Below are 23,028 nucleotides of genomic sequence, written 5' to 3'. Positions count from 1 at the left end.
GATGCAGAGAAACAGGCCTGTGAATATTTACAGTGTGACTCCAATGCTTTACTATGAATGTGAAACATAAGTACTATGTACAAAGATTTGTTAGAGCGCTAGGGATGGAATAAGGAACTTGACTGGGTGTGGGTTAAGTGGTCAGGGGAAAATGTTACAGAGGAGTTGATGTTTGAGCTGAACTGAATCTTAAAGGACTATTCAAAGGTTGCCAGGCTAGAAGTATATTCTCAATCCTGAAAGGAGTTCCATTTAATTCGGGGCCTGAAGGGAACAACAAGGGATTAAGTAGAGAAGTTGACTGGGATCAGATTAAATGTCCCTTCTGTGCCAGGTTAAGGAATTTGAACTTCACCAGTAGGTGATGGGGAAATAAGGGATTTTAAATGGTTCAAATATATATTTCATAGAGATCACACTGATAACATCATAACTGGTGGGTTAGAACAGAGAGTAGAAACAGACCAGCATGAAGTTATATCAGTAACCTAGGTAAAAAAAAAGAAAAAGAAAAGTTGAACTAAGATAGAAGTGGCTTGGAGGGAGATGTAGAAGGTAGAATCAGCAAAATTCAATGTCTGGTCACCTAAGAGGACAAGGATTGAGCCATGCACCTAGTAAGAGAGCAGGAGAAGAAGGGAGGAAGGCAAAGAGCCAAGTTTGGAGGATATCCTGTCTGGTATCTGTGTGGAGATTCCCAGTTTACAGTTGTATATACAAGTGTGGAACACAGGAGAGAGATCTGGGCACAAAGAAGATGATCTGGGAAATGTTCACTCAGTAAATATTTGACTGCCTGCTCTGTGCCAGGTTATCAGGCTGTGGCTCAGGCCCTGAGTGTGGACAGCAGTGAAAAGGGTGAAGGCCCTGCCTTGACTGGTGTTGCTCAGTATTTAGAGCATTAGCCCACACACCAAAGGGTCTTGGTTCAATTCCCCGTCAAGGGCATGTACTTGGGTTGCAGGTTTGATCCCCAGTGCAGTCAAGGTACATCGGTGGACAACCAATCAATGTCTTTCTCTCAAATTGATGTTTCTCTCCCTCTCCCCTCTCCCCCCTCCCCCTCTCCTCCTCTCCTTTGCCCCTCTCCTCTCCCCCTCTCTTCCTCTCCCTCCCTCCCTCCCTCCTTCCCTTTCACTCTCTGAAAATTGGTGGAAAAAATGTCCTTGGTTGAGGATTAAAAGAAAAAAAAGGGTGGAGGCCCTGCAGCAGCATCGCTGAAGGAATAGGCATGAGAAAGGGCAGCTTGCAGGGAGTGGCCTTGGAGGCAGGAGCAGGTGCCCAGAGTGGTTGAGGGAGCCTTGAGGAAGACGACACTGATTACGAGAAGAGAGGAGTGGTCATTAGAGCTCAGTGCCTCAGAAAGGTCAAGTAGTTACAGTCTGATACATGTCCTTTGGATTTAAGAACCAGGTCACCTTGGTGAGCATGACAAAGTAGAGACCTGTTTTTTGATGAGGCTCTGAAGCGAGGGACGAGGATTAGCTGAGCAGTAAGGATGCCTTCAGAGGTGCCTCAGCCCCAGGAAGTGGCTCTGCTCCCTCTCCCTCTTCTTTTTGAGATGAGGAACCAAGCTTCTCAAGATGTTGAGTCATTTGCCTGTGAGCACACAGCAGTTAAGCAACAGAAGCCAGATTCAAACCTGGTCTAGCTGTGCTCTTAACACTGTGCTAAATGCTATGTAGAGTAGGATGGAAGTTAAAAGATGGGAGGCACGAGGCATTTGTCAGTGCTGAGGGGAGGAAAGAACTAGTAAAGAGAGGGATGAATGGAAAATAGAGAAAAGGTGGTAATTGAATGAACAAGGACTTTGAAAAGGCTGGATGGCATGAGGTGGGGTGGAGAATCTGGGTGAAGGGCTTGGCTTAGGAAGGGAAGTCCCTCAGGTGAGAATTTCCCTCTAAATGGAAAGATCACGGTTGTAAGCTTGCAGTAGACTTTCATGATACATCTTTTTCATATTTTTGTATGAATCCCTGACTAGACTTATAGAATAACAGTCCCAGAGGATTTCAGAGAGAATTAGGCTGATCTGTTCTTTAAGTGAGCTCAAGTTTTACTCCAGAATAACCCTTCTTTGACCTTCTTTGGCTACCAACCAGTCTCCCCCTACACACACACACACACTTTTTTTTTTAGGGATAAGAAGAAGGGGCAGGCTTTTATTTTTAGATTGAGGTCCAAAATACATATGTCTGCAAAGTACACTGCTTTTGAGACAACCAAGCACATGAGATCACCCATTTCACTATAGCTTGGGTTGGGGAAAGTCATTCCATTCTCTCTTGTAAGGAATTTTTGCTGAGTTTTAGCCCCATCCCATTTGCACAGGCTGTATATGTATTATGTGTGTGTATATATTTTTTACTGCTGTATATCTCTAAATAAATTCAAATTCAAACTGGTTGCTGGAATGATGCTAATCTGGTGATCAGAGCTAAAAAGTGAATGAAAACCTGACCTCTTAATCTCTCTCCCTCCTGTACGGTGTGTTCATCACAAGACTATCAATCAAGACAAGGCATGAAGTCTTCTGTAATGACCAGCACTTCGGAGATTAGTAAAGGAAAAAACTCTAAGATCCTTTTTACTCTTATCTTGATTTTTAACTCCCAAGTCTTTGATCCCTTATTTGCTTTCTTCTCACCTAAGCTGGGACCAAGGAGAGATATTGGAGGGAGTTGTGTTGTCAAGTTACACATTGAAGGGTTGTGTCTGGCTTTATTTTGCTCTGAAACATTTCCCATCCTACCAATTTGGGAAGCCATGTGAGGCTCAGAAGGTTAAGGATACCCATGAAAACAAAGTAGGCTATCAATAACTGGTTGTGGCCTAAGACATGTTCCTTGCTTCTTGACCTGCATGATGAAGATGCTGAGTAAGAGGATCTAAAGTTCCACTCAGCTTTAAAGGTTCAGGACACCATCCTGCTAATATCAGTGATGGCCCTATACAGGGAGTTGCCCTAGGCTTCATGCAGTACTCACTGAGATTGTACTATGTGCCAAACACTGCCTTATAGAGACTGTCAAAATAATGGTAAGTTTCGCTGTGCACTAGGTTTTTACCATGTGCCAGGCAGGGCACAAGTCTTGGAGGGTAAAAGATAAGAAAGTTCTGCTCTCACCACATTGGGATCATGTTTCCTTTGGAGGGAACCAGGGCCACGTGATGGCTCAACCCCCTCAGGCCCATCGTTCTGCTTTTTTCCTCCTTTTACATAGAAGTTAACAAAAACATTTGTGTTCTAAGTGCACAAACCCTGTACAAAGTACTTGGAATTGGAGAAAAAAGTATAAGGTGGTTTCTACCTCAAGGAACATACAGTGGAGTTCATGGCCTCTTCGCCCTTAGCTTCCTCTCCCTCGCTGTCATTCCTTCAACAAGCATTTATTCTTAGGTACCAACCATGTACCTGGAAATTTTTATTTCTCTTGCCTTTTTCTACCCCTAATTCCTCTATCTCAGATTCTTTCCATTTCTGCTTCCATTTCTTTCTTTAAAAAAAGAAAAAAGGCAACAAAGACAAATTTGGGGGATTAGAAAGAAGAAGGAGACTTTAAGGGAAAATGTATGCTTAGTTGGCATACCTGAGTTTATTTTGAGACCCCCCCCCCAGATGCTCTGCATCCATTTCTGTAGCAAAGAGAATATACAAACTGTCTGCAAAGTACAAGAAGCGACCTATTTAGCAATTTCATTTCTCAGTATAAAATATAAATTTGTACTTTGCTTTATAATCATAAAGGAAGAGATTACATTGTGTAAAACATATGACCAAACTTTTTATCAAAAAAGATGATAGTCACATGCTCCAGTGACACAAATTGATTGATTTGTGCTGTAATTATGTAAAATACAACCATTGGAAGAAACTGGGTGAAGAGTAACAGGACCTCTCTGTAATCTCTTTGCAACTTCCTATGAATCTATAATTTTTTTTTTCCTCACCGAAGGATATGTTCCATTGATTTTAGTGAGAGAGAGGAAGGGGCGGGGGGAAACATACAAGAGATGTGCGAACCCTCAACCTAGGTATGTGCCCTGACTTTGAATTGAACCTGCATGCAACCAACCTTCCTTTCTTCCTTCCTTTCTTCCTTCCTTCCTTCCTTCCTTCCTTCATTCATTCATTCATTCATTCTTATTTGTTGCACAGGACGACACTCCAACCAATTGGGCCACCCAGCCAGGGCATGAATATATAATTCTTTAAAAACAAAAAGTTTTAAAAGGTGACAGTAAAATGTCTAGGCACCAAACTAAAGTTTTCTGGAAAATGCTTTTCTCAGATCCGCTATTTTCGGTGTATCCTTGTAGGCAATTCACTGGCAAGGAATGGTAGTTACAGATCTCTCTAGTGCTCTCTGTGCTCCTAAATCAGTGAGATGCCAAACTAGTAAGATAAATAATGTCTTAAAAATGGGACTCTGTAGTAGCAGATTATAGACAGTTCTGTGATAGTTTTTCTTTAAATAGTTTACAAAGAAACACATGTGACATTGGTATAGGGGGTTTCCTCATAGCACAGCCTGTTTTTCTGGTAAGGACACGATGGGGCTCTGTGTGCCTGTCCTAGGGGAGGTGCTTTTTTTCTTACAGTTTTAAACTCTGACTCACTCCCTGCTGCTCCCAAACTCCTCTTTCAGTTTCCTAGGTGGAAGTGGGAGTAAATAGAGCCTCACCTCAGTTTGACCAGGGGAGGACAGGGCCATGGGCATTAGCAGCAGATCCTTCCAAGTCCTCTTGAGTGCTCAGCCCTCAGGAAATCTCGTGGAGTTCATGACTTCCATCTGCTATAACACGAGCATTGGCACCTATCCTTAGGATAGGGTACCTTTGAAGGTGGACTAAGTTTCTGAAACACAATGGGGAACAGCAAGTGCAGGTGCCAAGTGCTCAGCAGGGCACACTGGGAAGTCATGACTTGTCCCTGTCACACTTGGCTCAGATCTGTGCCTTATCAAAGTTGCTACTTGACTTGGATTTTTAGGATTTTTCCTTAAATCATTGAAACCTTGAATGTTACATGAAAATAAATCCCCTTTGCCTAAAGAGGATCTTTTCCTACACAGGGTTCCTGAGGATCCTGAGTGTATGTGCAGAGTGCTAGAGGAGCTCAGGAGAAAAGGAAAAGCCAACATGGTATTAGGTTGAAATTGCCAATATTTAACCATTGCTACCTTAAAAAGTTATGATTTTATATATTTCGTCCAGTACTTTTGAGGCGTTCCAGTGATCCGCATCACTGGTGTACAGCATGGGTGCAGTTGGAGAGTTGGTGTGGAGCTACAGTAGTGCCAGAGCCAGAAGGACCGCAGAGCTAAGCTCAGAATTACAAAGGCCTGAGGGCAACGAGGTGCCGTGGAAGAGCTTTAGGGAAAACAGTGAGAGGCTCAGATTTGCCCTTCAGCACAATCACTCTGACCATAGTGTGGAATGTAGATTAGGAGGGGATTGTGACAAACTAGCTTTGGACAAGGTTAGAATAATCCAAGCCAATAAATTGGTACCAGTAAAAGGAGAGAAGCATGTGCATTCAAGAAATGCTAAGGAGGTGGACCAGTAGAGGTAGCTTACTGACTGGGTGCAGGGACTAGAGGAGGAGGGGCTAAAGTGGCTCCCTGGTTTTTAGTTTGACTGGGTGGATAGTCATGACATTCTTTGAGGCTGGAACAGAGGAAAGGCAAATAGGGCTAGGGAGACACTGCTTCAGGTTTATGCAGATTTAGTCTCAGGTATCTGTGTACGCCCTAGTAGAGCACACCAGGTAGGTAGTCGGACAGACAGGAGTCTGGAGCTCTTAGACGTGGGTAGGTTAGAGATAGCACATTCATTCACAAATATTTGTGGAGTGCTAGGCACTCTTCTAGGTACTGGGGTCTCTGCTTTTCATTCTAATTGAGAAGAGCTATGCCCATTCAAATGAGTGCCTCCAGTGGGGGAATTAACAAGAAAATAGGGTAGAGTGGCTGTGGAGGAGTAGGTGATCAGAGAATAACTTTGAGGAGAGGAGCCACCCCTGGGAAGATAAGGGGGAAAAGTATTCTGGCTGGGGCCGATGTTCTCAGTGGTTAGAGCACTGGCCCACGCACCTAAGGGTCATGGGTTTGATTCCCAGTCAAGGGCATGTACCTGGCTTGCAGGTTTAATCCCAAGCCCCAGTCGAGGTGCAGGCAGGAGGCAATCAATGTGTCTCTCACACATCAGTGTTTCCCTCCCTCCCTCCCTCCCTCCCTCCCTCCCTCCCTCCCTCCCTCCCTCCCTCCCTCCCTCTCTCTCTCCCTCCCTCCCTCTCTCCCTCCCTCCCAAAATAAAATCAATGGAAAAAATATCCTTCGGTGAAGAGTAACAAAACAAAATCCAGGGCAGAGAAAACAAGTGCAAAAGCCCTGAGGCAGAATGAGCAGGCACATTTGAGGAACTGAAAGAAGACCAGTGTGACTCAAGCATGTTGCACAATACAGAGGGCTCATGAAAGGTGCGCATAGGGGACCAAGGGCTGGTAGGTCAGCACTTAGTCCCTGGGAAGCTGGATTTATTCTAGTGTGATGTTCAGTCATAGGTATTTGAAGACTTGGGAATGGATGAGATCACTGGGAGTGTGTGCATAGTGAAAAGAGGAGAGGACTCTGATATTTATTTGAAGGAGAGACATACCTCAAAGGAGACTGAGAAGAAACAACCTGAAAAGTAGAAGAGAAAGAAAGATAATGTGGTAAAGAAATACAAGAAAAGAGCTTTAAAGATGGAGGGAATTATTAAGTGGCAGGTGATTAAAGGGAGAGGGCAAGACTAAAAATGTGGGCTGCGTTTAGCAGCATGAAGATCGTGCTGGCCTTGGAGAAAGCAGTCCTCCTAAATTCTCCCTTTCTTTTACCCCCCACATCCAACATCCAGTCAGTTCCCAGAGGGCAGGAGCCAGAGGATTGTTTTGGACCAACATGCTAGCTCTCCGGGTGGGGGTGGGTGGTGTTTGGCTGATAGGAGGATGACAGAAGAGGAAGGAGGAGGGAAAGTGAATGCCCAGTGAGAAGGGGCAGGAAGCACTGTTGGCTCCCCCAGGTGGCCAACTGAGTGTAAGGAGCATTGATAAGAGAGCCACCCGTTTCTTAACCAGCTGCCTCTGTTTGTTAACTCAGAGTGGAAGAGTATAGGCGTTATAATTTGGGGGAGTTTGACTACAAAGCACACTGGAATTTCAGTGGTGGGTGGAGGAAGAGGGAGGAAGTAGCGGGACTGTTATGTAAGCCTAGTGGGTCAGACAGGTATCAGGATGCTGATTTGGTGTCCACGAGGTGTGGCAACTCCAGCTTGACTGGTAGCAGCATTGATATCCTGGGGCCCCTCTTTCAGAACAGAAGATGGTGGGTGGCACAGGCTAGGGTGGGAGTCAGGCCTACAGGGTACATTGGTGCAAGACTGACTGGGTGAGCATGTGGAGCCCCCAGTTTACCATCAGGCATGCAGTATTCTACAGCAAAACCCCTTTGTGAAGGAAACAAGATTGTTTTATCCCAGAACTGGATCCTCCTGAAATTCTGTGCACCATGAGACCATTCGATAGTTAAGACAGGAACCTCTGAGCTGAGCACCCAGAAGTACTACATTGTGCTGAAAGCAAGCATGTGCATTTATACATGGCAGCCAGTCTTGTATGCTTACAAGTGACTACTGTGTTTGTTCTCATCTTTTCTCATCTCTTCTGTGAATTCCTGGAGATTAGGCTTTGTGGTTTACTCACCTTGCCTCTCTCTAGTGCCGTGCACATATCAGGCACTCCTGCAGATGTGCAAGGCTTAAAAATCTGCCAGGGCCACCACATTTCACATTCCCACCCCCACCTACATTATTCCAGTGAAATTTTGAGAGGGATTGAGAAAATGGCCTGGTGTTTCCTTTGGGTAAATATGCAGTTGGCATTTCAAAATTAAGTTGCTACTTGGGAACTTGTCTGCATCTGTTTGCATGTGGATATTGAAAGAGGGAGTGATAGCTTTTATAATTGTTAGGGCAAAGAAGGATTCTGTTTCTAATCTGGGACAACCAGCTGACTCATCAGGTTCCTTGACCTTTTAGGTTTCCATCTTCCTCCTCAGGAAAATGGAAAACTGAGCAGGTTTACAGATAGCCCAAACAGGACACTGAGGAAAAAATGATTTTCCAAAAATAAAACAATAGAATAAAAATCCAAGAAGAATTAACAACTCATTTTTGTTTCCTTCTGATAGATTAAATGGGTATGAATTTACCATCCCCAAAGGAAACTTCAAACAGTGAATCCTATTAAGGGTCCATTTTAGGAGCATGTTTTCTTTCCCCCTCTCATCTCTAGGTGGCAGCAGGAAGCAGAGGAACCTACCAAAAGGAAAGTAAAAAGGAAAAAAAATGAGGGGCCACATTCTTGGGCTTTGGTCCTAGGATCATGTTTTGCTTATACCTCTGCCCTACAGTTTCATTCATCAAACATCCCCCAGTTTTTCTGAGCTAATTTGGGTACCTAGATATTGACTTAAAGAAATGTTAACTCAGCCAGGATTTCAGAGCACTGTACAGTTGGCTCTAACAGTTAAGAAATAAGGAAAATCTTGAAGTGGCGGTAGGAATGGAAGCACTAGAGTGGGGACTCTGAGATTTAGAAAACATCCCTCCTTGTTTTCTTACATGTTGTGCATTAGTCCTGGTGAGTAGTTTGCTGCTAAGAGCTGGTGCCCACAGAGATGCCTTGGGCAGGCACCTCAGGTCAGGATTCTCCTGCACTCACTCTCCTGGGCGGGTGTGGTATGTCACTGTGGTCCTTCTCTGCAGCTGGGGAACAACACAGTGCTGCATGCTACTGTCTGACTACTCTGAAATCTGCTTAAAGATAATAATGAAAGCTGTTATTTGGAACTTTGTAAATAGCTTAGTATAGATGCTTAGGGTCAGTGGGAAGGAGGGATGAAACTAGGTAGGGGTGGAGGGTGAAGGACAGAAATGTAACAAGAATGAACATAGGAAAGGAGCAGCCAATGTTTAGAGGCTGAGTGTAGGCACCTCTGTTAGTGGAGGAATCCTGTCCTAACAGCTGAAAATGAGGCTGGGGAAATAGGAAGATACTACCTTCTCTCCTCCTCATCCCACCTCCTGAAACTCCTGCCCCTGCATTCTCAGGGTGCTTGCCGCTCTATGTTTGCATAAGCCATTCATCTTATTCTGTAGCCATGTCCCTATATGTCTTATATCCTAGAAGACTGGGAGCCCATGGGGAGAGGGGACCACCTTATTTGTCTTGATAATCCACAGCACTTGTCCCCGGCACAAGGCAGACTATTTATAAACAAACAGTTGAACAAATCTAGTCGAGAACATGGGGAAGCAAAAATATCAGTGCAGACCTAGCCAATTTTGCTCAATAGTTAGAGTGTGAGCCTGTGGACTGAAGGGTTCTGGGTTCGATTCCACCTAAGGGCATGTACCTCAGTTGCAGGCTCGATCCACAGCCCTGGTCGGGACTTGTGCAGGAGGCAACCAATCAGTGTGTCGCTCTCACATAGATGTTCTCACTCTCTCTCCCTTCCACTCTCTCTGAAAAGCAATGGAAAAAATATCCTTGGGTGAGGATTTAAAAAAAAAAAATCAATGCAGACAGACCCAACTGTGGTCATGGTCTTGATAAGAAGTGGAGTTTGTGAAGCAAGTAACTGGGCTTAGGGGATTAGAAGGTGCTCATGGTTGGCAGAGAGGAGAGTGGGACAAAAAGTGGGAGAAAAGAGATAGGCCTGGGCAAGGCTCTAGAAAGGCTGGGAAGTGCGTTAACACTAGCTCATGCAACAAGATGGAGCCCGGTGCTGGTGGCCAGCCCCCACAGGCTTGAGAAAGAGCCTGTACTGCTTGGACTCTTTCAGCTGAAAACAGCAGCTATCCTAGTTAAACCAGCTTAAACACAAGAAGGGATATGTTCGTCCCCATAGGTGAAAAGGCCGGGGTGGGGATGAGGAATGGCTTGTCTCTGGTACAACTAGATCCAGGACTCACATGATGCCCTTAGAATGTATGTGTATCCTCTGGCTCTTTCTCCTCAGCTCCACTCTTGGGCACACTCTCACACTAAATGACCGAGCAGCACCAGGCTTGTATCCTGCAAAAGTCCAGGGACTGACTAACCCATCGACTGTAACTGGGTTGCTTTCCCACAGCTGAGCTAGTGGTCCTGACTTAGGCAAGGCAACAGGACTTGGGGGAGGGTGTGGCAATCCTGGAGGGGAAATTTGAGGAGGGTCCCAGAGTGGGGAGTGTAAATTAGATAGGCAAAATCATCAGTAAAGCACTACAGGGTTACAAGCCCCTGGTTTAAGTCACCATAAGAAGTAGAGGGCCTCTTATTATGTGCTGTGCACATAACTCACTCTTTTCCATGTTTTTTAGCATCTCCATGACACGGTGAAGAGGAGTCTTGATAGCACCACCTCTCCTCAGAATGGTGATCAGCAGAATGGCTATGGAGACCTGTTTTCTGGGCACAAGAAGACCCGCCGGGAGGTTCCCCTGGGAGTAGGCGTCTCTTCCAATGGCCTGCCTCCAGCCTCCCCCCTCAGTCAGTCTGATGAGCCTGGTGCAGAGGCCCTGCAGGGCAGCGGGAAGCACTCACTGGGGCTGGACTCCATGAACAAGAAGTGTATGGCAGACTCGAGCCTCCACCTGAATGGAGGCAGCAACCCTGGGGAGTCATTTCCTCTGAGCCTAAATAAAGAGCTGAAGCAGGAGCCTGTCGATGACCTGCCTTGCATGATCGCAGGGGCTGGAGGCTCCATATCCCAAAGCAACCTCATGCCTGACCTCAACCTTAATGAGCAGGAGTGGAAGGAGCTCATTGAGGAGCTGAACAGGTCAGTGCCCGATGAAGACATGAAGGATCTGTTTACTGAGGACTTTGAAGAGAAGAAGGACCCAGAGTCATCTGGTTCTGCTACACAGCCCCCCTTGGCACAGGACATTAATATTAAGACAGAATTCTCTCCAGCAGCCTTTGAACAGGAACAGTTAGGCTCTCCACAAGTGAGGGCTGGGTCTGTAGGACAAACCTTTATGGGGCCTTCATCCGGGCCTGTGAGCACAGATTCACCCAGCCTAGGAGGCTCCCAGCCTCTTTTCCACACCTCTGGTCAGCCTAGGGCAGAAAATCCCAGTCCTAACCTGATGCCGGCATCCGCCCAGGCCCAAAATGCGCAAAGAGCCATCTCCAGTGTGGTGTTGCCTAGCCAGGGCCCAGGAGGGGCCTCAGAGCTGTCCTCTGCCCACCAGCTCCAGCAGATTGCTGCCAAGCAGAAACGAGAGCAGATGATCCAGAATTCACAGCAGGCTACCCCAGCACCAGCTCCAGGTCAGATGCCCACCTGGCAGCAGACAGGCCCCTCTCACAGTCCCTTAAATGTTTCTTATACCATGGAGAAGCCTGCCAGCCCTCCCAGCTACAAGCAAGAGTTCACCAACTCCAAACTGCTCATGATGCCCAGTGTGAACAAGAGCTCCCCTCGTCCTGGAGGCCCCTACCTCCAGCCCAGCCATGTAAACCTGCTGAGTCACCAGCCGTCAAGTAACTTGAGCCAGAATGCCATGACTAACCAAGGTTCGATGCTGGACTATGGCAACACCAAGCCCCTTTCTCATTACAAAGCGGACTGTGGGCAAGGTGGCCCTGGGGCTGGTCAGAGCAAAACAGCCCTGATGGCTTATCTTCCTCAGCAGCTGCCTCATCTGAACAGTGAGCAGAACTCCTTGTTTCTGATGAAACCAAAGCCAGGAAATATTCCTTTCCGATCTCTGGTTCCACCTAGCCAGGTGAGCCTGTGGCTTTGCTCTTATACTCTGCATCCATGTAGTTCCCAGGTTCCAGGTAGCTGGAGAACAAAGGGAAGGAGGGAGGGAGCAGCTGTGGTTGTCCTTTTGATACCGGACACTAAACGGGTCCAGGCCACCTGTCACTACTTGAGCCAAATTAAGCAGAGACAAGGTTGAATCATATATGAGCATTTATTCCAGTCCTGCCAGCAGTATGGAGAGAACAACAGATCATCCTGTCACTTCTGCTCTAACACCTCCTACTAGCCGGCTGATTATATAGGGATAAGAAAGAAAGCTGCGTGCAAGGGGGAGGGGAGCAGGGTAATGGCTGCAGGGCCCATGGTCCATGTGTCTCCTTCCAGGATCTTGAAGTCCGATAACAAGGTAGTTAATTTTCAGTGGCATTAAAACCCAACTCCACCAGTTCCTGGGACCTGAGAATGGTCAGTATTCCTGAGGCAAAATCCCAGAGTGGGTTCAGGGTCCAGGCACAGCAACAAAATCAAAGCTCGTCTTATCTTTTCTCTGTTCTCAAAATGTATTTTTTTTTTTCTGAGCAATGGACCCATCCAGACCCCACAGTCTCTCTTTATCTTTTTATAGCTGTTTTTCTTCTTGCAACACAGCCTCCAGTTTCCCTAGGTCTGTAAGAAAACCTCTGATCTATAGTTAGTAAGGTGAATAGTAGTCATTAAGGAACTGTGGTCCTATTCCTATTAGGTGCCCTCCCCCTACCACTTTGACTCTTTGGGAGAGAACATTGATCAAGCAAACCTGGGTTGAGTCTTAATAAACAAAAATAGGGTAAAGTCCTTTGGTTTTAATTATTCACATTTTTGAGGAATCACCTGCACTTAGTCTTGTGTTTCTTTCATGCCACACAAATTAAATAATTTGTGGCTGGATTTTGTAGGTAAAAATCAAACTTAATGTGCTTCTTAGAGGCTTTTTTTAACCACCTATCAGATCTCTATGGTCAAAATACCTTAAGTTTTAGTAAGCTTATAACCTTTTAGGTGAGTGCTGCTTCCTAACGTATCTAAGTTCCCTGGCTCTTCAGTCATGACGCACAAGCGCAGCAGAATCGCATGGCTCTGCAGGGTGGAGAATAGTCGGGTGCCAGTGCTGTCATGGTCATGATTTACGTTTCTGCTCTGCTTAGCTGTGTTCTAAGGTTCCTCCTCTCTGGGAGCCTTCCAATGGCCAGACCTCATACAGTAACAGAGTGTCCCTGGCTTCCTCCAAGACAGGGTGCAGCACACTCGCTTTACTCCACAGTATGTCCTGGACTATCTTCCACATCTGCACATGTAAGATCCATTGGGAAATTTTGACAGTTGTGTAATGTGAATTGTCTCCTTCACTACTGTAAGAGGCCTGCAGTGAATACCTCTGTGTACCTTTGTGTATTTGTAGCATGAAGAAGTTAACATACTCATCTACTGATAAGGGTGTGTAAATGGGCACAGAGCCTTTGGAAAGTAATTTTCGCATTATGTATTTTTCATAAGCCATAAAAATACTCATAAGCCTTGATACGTTATAACCCTGCAAGAAATAATCCCCCCCAAAAGAGAAAGTTATATACCAGATATTCATTGCATGGTTATATCTCATAGCTCAAAACTGGAAGCAGTTTAAGGGTTTCTCAACAGGAGCATGCATATGTAAATGTTCAAACTTCCATTTATGTCAGCCATTAAACCGCACACAGCCACTAGCAGCAACCTTAAGAAAGAGTGGCACAGTGACAGCTGCCATTTTAGTAGCACTTTGCACCTCACAAAGCACTCTTGTAGCCCATAAGCTTCGGCAGGTTGGAGTAAGGAACTTACGCTAGACTCTGTCTGCTCTAGGATTAGAATCTTGTACAGATTAAATACACAAATGAGTAAGGACTAGAAAGGAGCTCAAGAAGTTGAACTTGTCTAAATAATTGCTTTTTGCCTTTTTCCTGTTTTGAGTTAAATTTTCCCCCTTTATTTTAAAATGTAAGTAATAATGTTGGAATAACCTTTGAAATGACTCACTTTTGGTCCATATATTAATAGAAAATATTCATTAAAGTTCTCATCAATACTCAGTATTTTTTAAGCATGAGTATTTGACAAAAGCCAAGCAGTCTCTTCCCAGGAAAATGCTATATACAAGTGAACAAACAAAACAATTTCAGGAGCCTCAGCAGCAGCCCCATTACCCGTGACCCAAGGTTTGCACACTCAGAATATGGTGTGTCTCTATCGCCCAAAGTCCCTCTGAGCACTCTTCCTTGAGGCCCACCTGCACTCATGCATTCCAGTGAGTAACAGGTATATAAGCTACAATTGCTTACAGAAGCTATTGTGTGCAAATATATGAGCTTAAGCATAAAATCACACCCTTGCCACTGGCAAGTCACAGGAAGTAAAGCTAGCTAGCTGTTAGTGACTGTTCGTTATGGTGCCTGGATACTCAAGTGTTCGCTATCTTGGTCTCTGGCCCACCCCTGTAGGGTGGCTGCACTGGAGTCATCTGTAGGGAGCCAGGCTCTCATTGGGTGAGCTCATCTGCTCTGATCTGGGCTTATAAACTTCACCATGTTCCACCTGACTCAAGAACCCCCTTCTCTGTGTTGATAGGAGCAGAACCCTCCCACTGTCCCTGTGCCAGCCCAGGCCTCCAGCGTGGGGACCCAGCCGTCTACTGCATCAGTGGCCAGCACTCACAGCAGCACCCCCTATCTTAGTGGCCAGCAGCAGGCAGCTGTAATGAAGCAGCATCAGCTGCTTTTGGATCAACAGAAACAGAGGGAGCAGCAAAAGCATTTGCAGCAACAGCAGTTCTTGCAAAGGCAGCAGCACCTTCTGGCAGAGCAGGTAAAGAGAAAGGTAGAAGAACACCCTCCCCTCCCCACCCATCTCATCCCACCTCCCAAGTCACCACAGTGGCCACAAGCTCAGCTGGGCGCTATGTGCACTCATTGCATGTTTGGTATTAGAGTGCTTTGCCTTTTTAAACCCCTTCCCGTGAGTGTGGCATTTTTTAGACAGTGGTGGCCTGTGTCAGAGCGGCTTTTATGTCATTTAGTGGGGATTAATGACGGCAGAATCTGTGGCTAATATGTGTTAGGGACATTTTTCTATGTGCCATGTTGGCAGCTGCCAAAGCACTGAGCTCACCAGTCTGTTGATTCACTGTGGAACCCAGCTTGGTTGTAAGTGTACAGTTGTGATAGGTCAGAATATGAAGCAAGGAAATGAAGACCTGCCTCAGGTCCTGGGGTTGTAGAATCAGGACCAACAAGCCCCCCCCCCCCCCCCAAGTCCTACAGTTCATCCATTTGGTCACCAAGTATAGTGTAAAGGCACCAAGGTTTCAAGGGTGCTAGCGATTTTAAATTACATCTTTAAGACATAAGAAGAATTAGCCATCCAATGATTCAAGTTGATTGAGGATGACTTTAAAACCCACATCATTGCCTTGGCTCTACCGTGTTTTTGTTTATTTGTTTAAATATATATTTATTGATTTTTTTAGAGAGAGGGGAGGGAGAGGGATAGAGAGATAGAAACATTAATGAGAGAAAAACATCATCGATTGGCTGCCTCCTACACTCCCCCTACTGGAAATCGAGCCCAAAACCTGGGCATGTGCCCTGACCAGAATCGAACTGTGACCTCTTGGTTCCTGAGCCACACTGGCTGGGCTCTGCTGTTTTTTAATAACAGTTTTATACATGACATACAAGTCACCCATTTAAAGTGAATAATTCCATAGTTTTTAGTATATTCAGAGTTGTACAGCCATCACCACAATTTTAGAACATTTTATCACCTAAAAAACCCTGTACCCATTAAAAGTTATTTCCCCCATCTTCCCAGGCCTAGGCAACCACTAATCTACTTTATGTCTCTATAGATTTTCCTATGTCTGAATGTTTCATGTAAGAGGATTTAAGGTTCAACCTTGTAGTAGCATGTATCAATACTTCCCTCCTTTTTATGGCTGAATAATATCCTATTGTGTGAATATGTCACATTTTATTTCTCCATTTATCTTTTGATAGGCAGTTGGGTTGTTTCCCAAACTTTTTGTGGACATAGGTTTTCATTGATCTGAGTGAATATCTAGGGGTGGAATTGCTGGGTCACTTGGTGACTCTTGTGTTTAACCTTTTGAAGAACTGCCAGACTGTTTCACAAGGTAGCTACACCATTTTACATGCCCACAGCAGTGTATGGAGGTGCCAGTTTCTCCACATCCTCCCCACGACTTGTCTTTTTTATTCTAGCCTTCCTAGTGCATGTAAAGTGGTACAGCATTGTGGCTTTTTTTATTTGTATCTTCCTGATCTGCCCTCCATTTTTAAAAACTGATACACCACCTTTTCTGTTTTTAATTATTGCTCTTTAGCTCTGCCCCATCCTTGTGCTTCATAGTGTGTATTAAAGATCCCCAAAATGAGATTGTGAGCATATGTCCACAGGAGTCTATCTGTGGGTTACAAGCTTGGATAGTTTTATTTTCTTTGATCTAACACTGTTTTTCTTTTATGTGGGTCTCGTTTTGTTCTGTTCTTGGAATTTTCTAGGAGAAGCAGCAGTTTCAGCGCCATCTGTCCCGCCCACCACCCCAGTACCAAGACCCGACACAGAACACCTTCCCACAGCAAGTCGGACAGTTCACAGGTGAGGGGGCATCTAGAGTGATGGAGTGGGGGCGGGGGAAGGTAGGCACTGCACAGAGCAGGTGGTCTGTTCCCTCTTGCTGGGTTCCTGCTGTCTGCCTAGCTTTATGCTAGGTGCTCAGTGGGTTTACTTGTTCATACAAACTTCAGTCTACCTAAGAAGCTTGCTTTCTAGTCACGCTGTGGGCCAGAAGAGGGTCATAGAGGCAGACCACTTTGGCTGTGTCCCTGGCTATACAGTCTTTTGAAGCAAAATAATTTCTAGTTGGAAGATATCAATAGGAAATGGCTTCTGTAATTCTTTTTTCTTTTAATTTTATTAAATTTATTGGGATGACATTGGTTAATAGGGTCATATACATTTCAAGTGTACATTTCTACGATGCATGATCTGTGTATTGCATTGTGTGCCCACCACCCCAGTCAAATCATCTTCTGGCACCACTTCTGTAATTCTTAAAGTTCTTTGCTTCAGCAAAATGACCTCTCCTGTTTCCAAATAAGGAGACACTTAATGCACTTGTGTGGGATTTGCTTCTTTTTTTTCTTCCTCTCTGCTCACTTTGGTGTCACGGATGGCAGCATCAGCCGTGGACAGTTGACCAGGAAAGGGCAGGAAGCACTTTGAGAAGTCTCAGCTGTCAGGTGTCAGATATGCAAGGGAACCTGGCTACCATTGTTCAGGCTGTCACTCCAGAAATACATAGAGATGCCAGTTGATAGATGCAATAAAATGTGGTCTGCTCTTCTTGGAATATCTTTGAAACCTGTCCTTTTCTTGGTCAGTGACTCTCACTATAGAGTGTCCCAGAGAAACTGACCACATCTGTGCATTCTGGAAGAGACCAGGTGGATTATTATGTGCTTGCTGACCAAGACTGAGGAGTTGAAATCTGCAGGCATCTCAAGCTTGGGCCTTAGCGAGATTTCCTGCCTTCATCCCATCTGTTGCTGTGGGCTGTCAGTGGGAGTGAAATAGATGGTTTCTTTTCCCCTGCCCAGTTTTTAGTTAAGTGCTAGTGGAGAGACTGAGAGGAGCAACCAAGTACTCAGATAAGGCCTGCCCCCAAGCAGTTGCTCTCCTACCCACATAAACACACCCTAGTTAGTGTTGTCACCATGTATAGCCACTGCTTAAGGCAGAGCCCCAGACAGCACATTCCCTGAGGACAGAGCCTCTCTGTTCCATTCCTTGCTTTCTCCCCAGCACAGCGCCACCGCAGCTCAGGTAAATACCTGCTGACTGCAGTCTAGACAGCTCCATTCCCCAAGGGTCTGCGGTGTGAAGAAGCTGGCAGGCTGCCCCATCATCCCTGGGGGCACACTGTGTGCACCCCTCATCTAAATGACTTTAACAGCTCCTGCCCAGCAGGGCCTAAACCACAGTCATAATCCAGTTACCCTTTGGCTTTGCAGCCCTGCCCTGCACGTGGCGTCTGCATCTCTTCTGAATCTGGCTGGGGCTGTCTCTTCAGTTTTGTCTCTAATCAGCTGGATGCTTTCTCCTCACCTCAGCCAGAGTTCCCCACACAGACTGCTTTTCATGACTTTATACGTTTGCACACACTCTTCGCTGTCTACAGTACTTCTCCAAACTGTTAAATTGCTAAACTTCTGTCTACCCTTTTAAAACCGAATGTATTTGTCACCATATCTCTGAAGCCTTCCCCAGGTCTTCCCAGGCATTGAGCCTTTGTGCCCTGTGCTCCCACAGCCTGCTGCCTCATCTTTGTTGTAACCCTGGTGAAGACTCCATGTGCTTACACATGGAGTCTTCACCTCCCAAAGGCAGATCCTGAGTTGGATTCTTGGAGCTTCTAGTGCCCAGCATAGGGCCTGCACAGAGCAGAGATTGTGTCGGCCTAGGAAGGTGAACCAGTCAAGTCCACTGGCTTCCCTCCCACCAGGCTTTGCCCCTTCCTCTGCACCTGCCTTAATCTCCTGATTGCTCCAGACTGCTGATCCCTTGGCCCCCGGGCTCACTGCTTTGAGGTTCCACTGACCGTGAAATACCTGGTGTTCTGATTCTGCTGTTTGTGCCCATAGGATAGCACCTTGGGTTGTGGAGGTGTCTCCACTGTGGTGGTCCAGAAATGCCAGCTTGATTGACAGAATCTTCTCTGTCTTCTAGGGTCTTCTGCCACCGTGCCTGGCATGAACAACTTGGGTCCATCTAACTCCAGCTGTCCTCGAGGATTCCCTCAGGCCGGGAATCTGATGCCAATGGGCCCTGGGCATACTTCAGTTTCCTCTCTCTCCTCAAACTCAGGCCAGCAGGACCGGGGTGTTGTTCAGTTCACTGGCTCCCAAAGCATGCCGCAGGGCAGCCTGTATGGCATGGCCTCCGGCATAACCCAGATAGTTGCCCAGCCCCCACCACAGGCCACCAATGGACATGCCCACATTCCACGGCAGACCAGCATGGGCCAGAACACCTCAGTCTCAGCTGCCTATGGACAGAACTCTCTGGGGAGCTCTGGCCTCTCCCAACAGCACAACAAGGGGACCTTGAACTCTGCTTTAACTAAGCCACAGGTCCCAAGGGTGTCGGCGGCCATGGGAGGCCAGAATCCCTCCTGGCAACATCAGGGAATGCCAAACATGAGTGGCCAGACCCCGGGAAGCAACACCGTGAGCCCTTTCACCGCAGCCTCCAGTTTCCACATGCAGCAGGCCCACCTGAAAATGTCCAGCCCGCAGTTCTCCCAGGCGATGCCCAATAGGCCCATGGCCCCCATGAACTCAGCAGCTGCAGCAGGGCCCATGCTGCCTCCCGTGAGTGCGCAGCAGAGGACCAGTGCCCCCGCCCCAGCACCTCCCCAGGGAGCCCCACAGCAGGGCTTGCCAGGCCTGAGCCCTGGTGGGCCTGAGCTAGGGGCCTTCAGCCAGAGCCCTGCCCCACCCATGGGCGGCCGGGCAGGGCTGCACTGTGCCCAAGCCTACCCTGTTCGGACTTCGGGCCAGGAGCTGCCCTTTGCCTACAGTGGGCAGCCGGGTGGCAGTGGACTAACCAGCATGGCTGGGGACGCCGATCTGATCGACTCTCTGCTGAAGAACAGGACTTCGGAAGAGTGGATGAATGATTTGGATGACCTTTTGGGGCCTCAGTAATAGGAGGATTTGTGGTGTTTTCAGTGTTCATACATCCTGTATTTTTGTTCTCATGTTCAACAGTGAACAACTGTTTGGACCAAAAACCCACAGCCTGAGGTTCTGGGTGGGTAGAGCAGAGGCTGAGGCTGAGGCCCCACCTGGCCAGGATCTTCAAAACCCCCTGCTCCAACCCAGCAGTTGTGGTCTGTCGGGCTGGCCCCTGACCATCTGCTGGAGTCATTACCTGGTGGTGGGACAGCAGGACAGGGTTCTACAGGTGGTTTTCTATCCAAATGACCAAAAACCAACATTTTTAACAGTGAAACCCTACAACGTCAGACTTATAAAAATCTGTGCCATCATGTTGACTTAATCCAAGATTTCTCCACTTGCCCCAATGTTGGGGACAAGTTTTTGTTGAAACTTTATATAGCAGAACTATTTACAATTTATAGCATAGAAAAGATTAAATTTTTTAAAGGTTTAAAACAGAATAGGTGGTGGTTTAAGTTGATTAAGTGGCATTAGAAACCTAGGGCTTCCTTTTAAGAGCCGTTTTTATTGCTCTTTATCAGCTTTCAGGAAGTGTCACTGGAAAATCCTTTCTGTAAGTAAAGTCTGACTGCATGTGCTGAAAGGCACAGAATGCTGTGAGGTGGCAGAGCTAGTGATGGGCAGTCTTTTCAGCAGCCCTCCTTCCAGAATGCTGTTCTCCCAGGTTGGCATTTCTGAGAACCCTGGTAGAGGAATCCCTCCCATGCGCTGGTAGCAGGACCCCAGGCTAAATGCTGAAATAGGACATTTGGGATTCCTGTGTCCCCTTTGGTAACTTCCCACCTTCTGCAGTTAGTTTCTCTGACGGCGTGTATTTAACGTATTAGAAGGTGATCATTGTTGAGTTGTGCACAGATGTCTTTCTTTTACCCCACCTTCCCTTCCTGTGACCTTTTTTCTGCCTCCCCTTTTTTCTCTCTCCATCCCAACTGGAAAACCTCTTTAAGGCAAGGATTTACCAGATGGGAAGGGAAAAGAGTGAGTCATTAAAATTCCTTAGGGAGACCTAGCATTGAAGGAGGAGGGAATCCCTCCCCTGAAAGGAAAGCTTTGGGGAAGGAGCGGAAAGAGGTGTGCCCTGCTTTGCAAGGGAGGCCCAGGCGCAGGCCAGGTCGGAGAAAGGAATTCCACTTTGTTTTTCCTCTTGCCACCGCTGTGTCAGATGACTTGCACTTTTAAAGAGAATTGCTTTATAACACTAATACATCCTTTCTAAAGATTCAAGTGAATTTCTCTTTTAAGGTCTATGAACTAATGGACTTGACTAAGCTAAGAGTCCACAAAATAGAGTATTACCTGTGGGCTGTTTTTGGAAAATGAAGATGGAGAGAGCACTTTGGTATAAGGAAAGTAAAATGGTAAGCACAGGGTGAGACCCTTTCACAGTGTTGGAGAGAAAATGGTACCCTGAAAAGAGTGGATGCATGCAGAGTGGTCCCTGGAGAAACCGCAACTCCGTTTCCCTGGAGTCTCAAAATGGTTAATTCAAGGAGTGTCATATGTAAAGAATTGAGCCAAGGAAAATACTCATGCAACCAGCCTTAGTGGCGTGGATGAAGGGATAGAGGTTTGTGTACACATTGGTAATGATTTGCACCAGCAGTGCCTTCATGGGGGTACTTGGACCCTCAGATCCTCTTCTCTAATAGCCATTTGCCACCACAGATGGTGGTGTTGGGCCATTTCCCCTTTAACTGCCCTCCTTGCCTTTCCCTGATGCTGAATTTAGCTCTCAAAGAAGGGAAAGAATGAATCATAGAGCCAGTGAAGACTCCACCCTCTGAGTGCGTTCCCCCGATCTGAAGGGGAAGAGGGTGACTTCAGCAGGTTTTCTACCAAAAATAGTGGGCTGAAGGCTAATGATAGGCCCTGTTCTTCTCTGGTCTCCCTCTGGCTGCTGCTCACCTCTGTCCCCAGGGCACTCCACCTCCCCTCCTGGGGAGGGCTGCCCCAGCCTTAGTCCTGGGGCCACCTAGCGAGACAGCAGGCTTCTCACTGCTGTAGTGTCAGAGCAATAAAATGTGATGCTTGGGGTCCCCCCAGGGAGCTGCCCGTGGCTTTATTTATGAACCTGGTTGGGGGGTAGTTGGGGAGGAGAGGACTGTGCTTCAGTGCAACCCCCCTGCCCCCCAATCTTCCAGGAGCCATGACTCAAAAGGGTGCTCGAACTTTTATTATACACATTTGCTTTGTGTAAATAAATGTTTACAATTTTATATTAAAGATGGAATAAGCGTTAGAGCTTCTGACTGTATATTTTTTACTTTTATAGATTTTTAAACTATGATTCTTTATATATGTGTTCTGGGGGAGCTATGATAAGTTTTATGACAAACGGTATTAACTTTTTATTGTCATCAAAGTACATAAAAATCCTTTTAATCCCCTTATTCTTCTACTTCCCTTAACTCTGGTATACACCAAAAAGAAACCCTGACTTTCCTGTTTTATCATAAAATAATAAAAGTATTTTGCTAGTATGGAAACTGCCCGTGTATTGACTTCACATGGCAGTGCCCACAGGGTGGGAGGTGTGGGCCAAGACTGCTTTGTTTGGTAGTTGATTTTCTTTTGTGATTTAGCTGTTTTCTTATTGAGCATTGGGGGTGGGGTGTTTGGTTTGGTTTACCTCACACTAGCTTCCATCATTTGAAGATAGATACGAAATTAGAACTGACATCACTTGGGGCCACCAGTCTCTCCCCTCTCTGGGGCTCTTCCATCCCCTCATGTCTAATGTGGGGGAAGTTAGAGCAGATAATTCAGATACTTTAGGTCTTTAATAGTTCAAATATTTTACAGCCATACCTTGTAGGTATTGCAAGTTTGGTCCCAGACCACCGCAATAAAGCAAGCATCTCCATAAAATGAGTCACAAATTTTTTAGTTTCCCAGTGCATATAAAAGTTATGCTTACACTATTCTGTAGTCTAAGTGTGCAGCCACATTATGTCTTAAGAAAGTCAATGTGTATACCTTAATTTAAAAACACTTTATTGCAAAAGAAATAAAAAATTTTAAAAATATGCCTTTATTGATTTCAGAGAGAGGAAGGGAGAGGGAGGGAGAAACATCAATGATGGGAGAGTCATTGATCAGCTGCCTCCTGCACACCCCCTGCTACTGGGGATTGGGTTGCAGCCAGGGCATGTGCCCCTGACTGGGAATCGAACTGCGATCTCCTGGATCATAGGTCGATGCCCAACTGCTGAGCCATGCCTGGCCGGGCAAGAAATAACATTTTTTTAAAATACCTTGTTCCTAAAAAATACTGTCATCTGAGCTTTAGCCAGTCATAATCTTTTTGTTGATGAAGGGTTTTGCCTCACTGTTGATGGCTGCTGACTGATCAGGGTGGCAATTTCTTAAAATAAGACAACAATGAAGTTTGC

At 46.2% G+C, this 23,028-nt stretch overlaps 1 protein-coding gene across 1 annotated transcript in view; it reads left to right on the top strand.

The window, feature by feature from the left end:
• The window catches only part of MAML1 (mastermind like transcriptional coactivator 1), a 44,047-nt gene extending 21,931 nt beyond the window's left edge, over nt 1-22,116 (top strand). Inside the window, exons 2-5 of the mRNA XM_081136242.1 lie at nt 10,408-11,820; nt 14,442-14,678; nt 16,394-16,490; nt 18,621-22,116. Coding sequence (XP_080992368.1) covers nt 10,408-11,820; nt 14,442-14,678; nt 16,394-16,490; nt 18,621-19,600 — 2,727 coding nt within the window. The 3' untranslated portion in view covers nt 19,601-22,116. The remainder of the gene's footprint in view (nt 1-10,407; nt 11,821-14,441; nt 14,679-16,393; nt 16,491-18,620) is intronic.
• The last annotated feature ends 912 nt before the right edge of the window (nt 22,117-23,028 follow it).

The sequence above is a fragment of the Miniopterus schreibersii genome (assembly GCF_964146895.1).
Source record: "Miniopterus schreibersii genome assembly, chromosome: 4".
Taxonomy (NCBI): domain Eukaryota; kingdom Metazoa; phylum Chordata; class Mammalia; order Chiroptera; family Miniopteridae; genus Miniopterus; species Miniopterus schreibersii.
The sequence above is the reverse complement of the archived record's forward strand: the minus strand, read 5'-3'. Positions and strand labels throughout refer to the sequence as shown.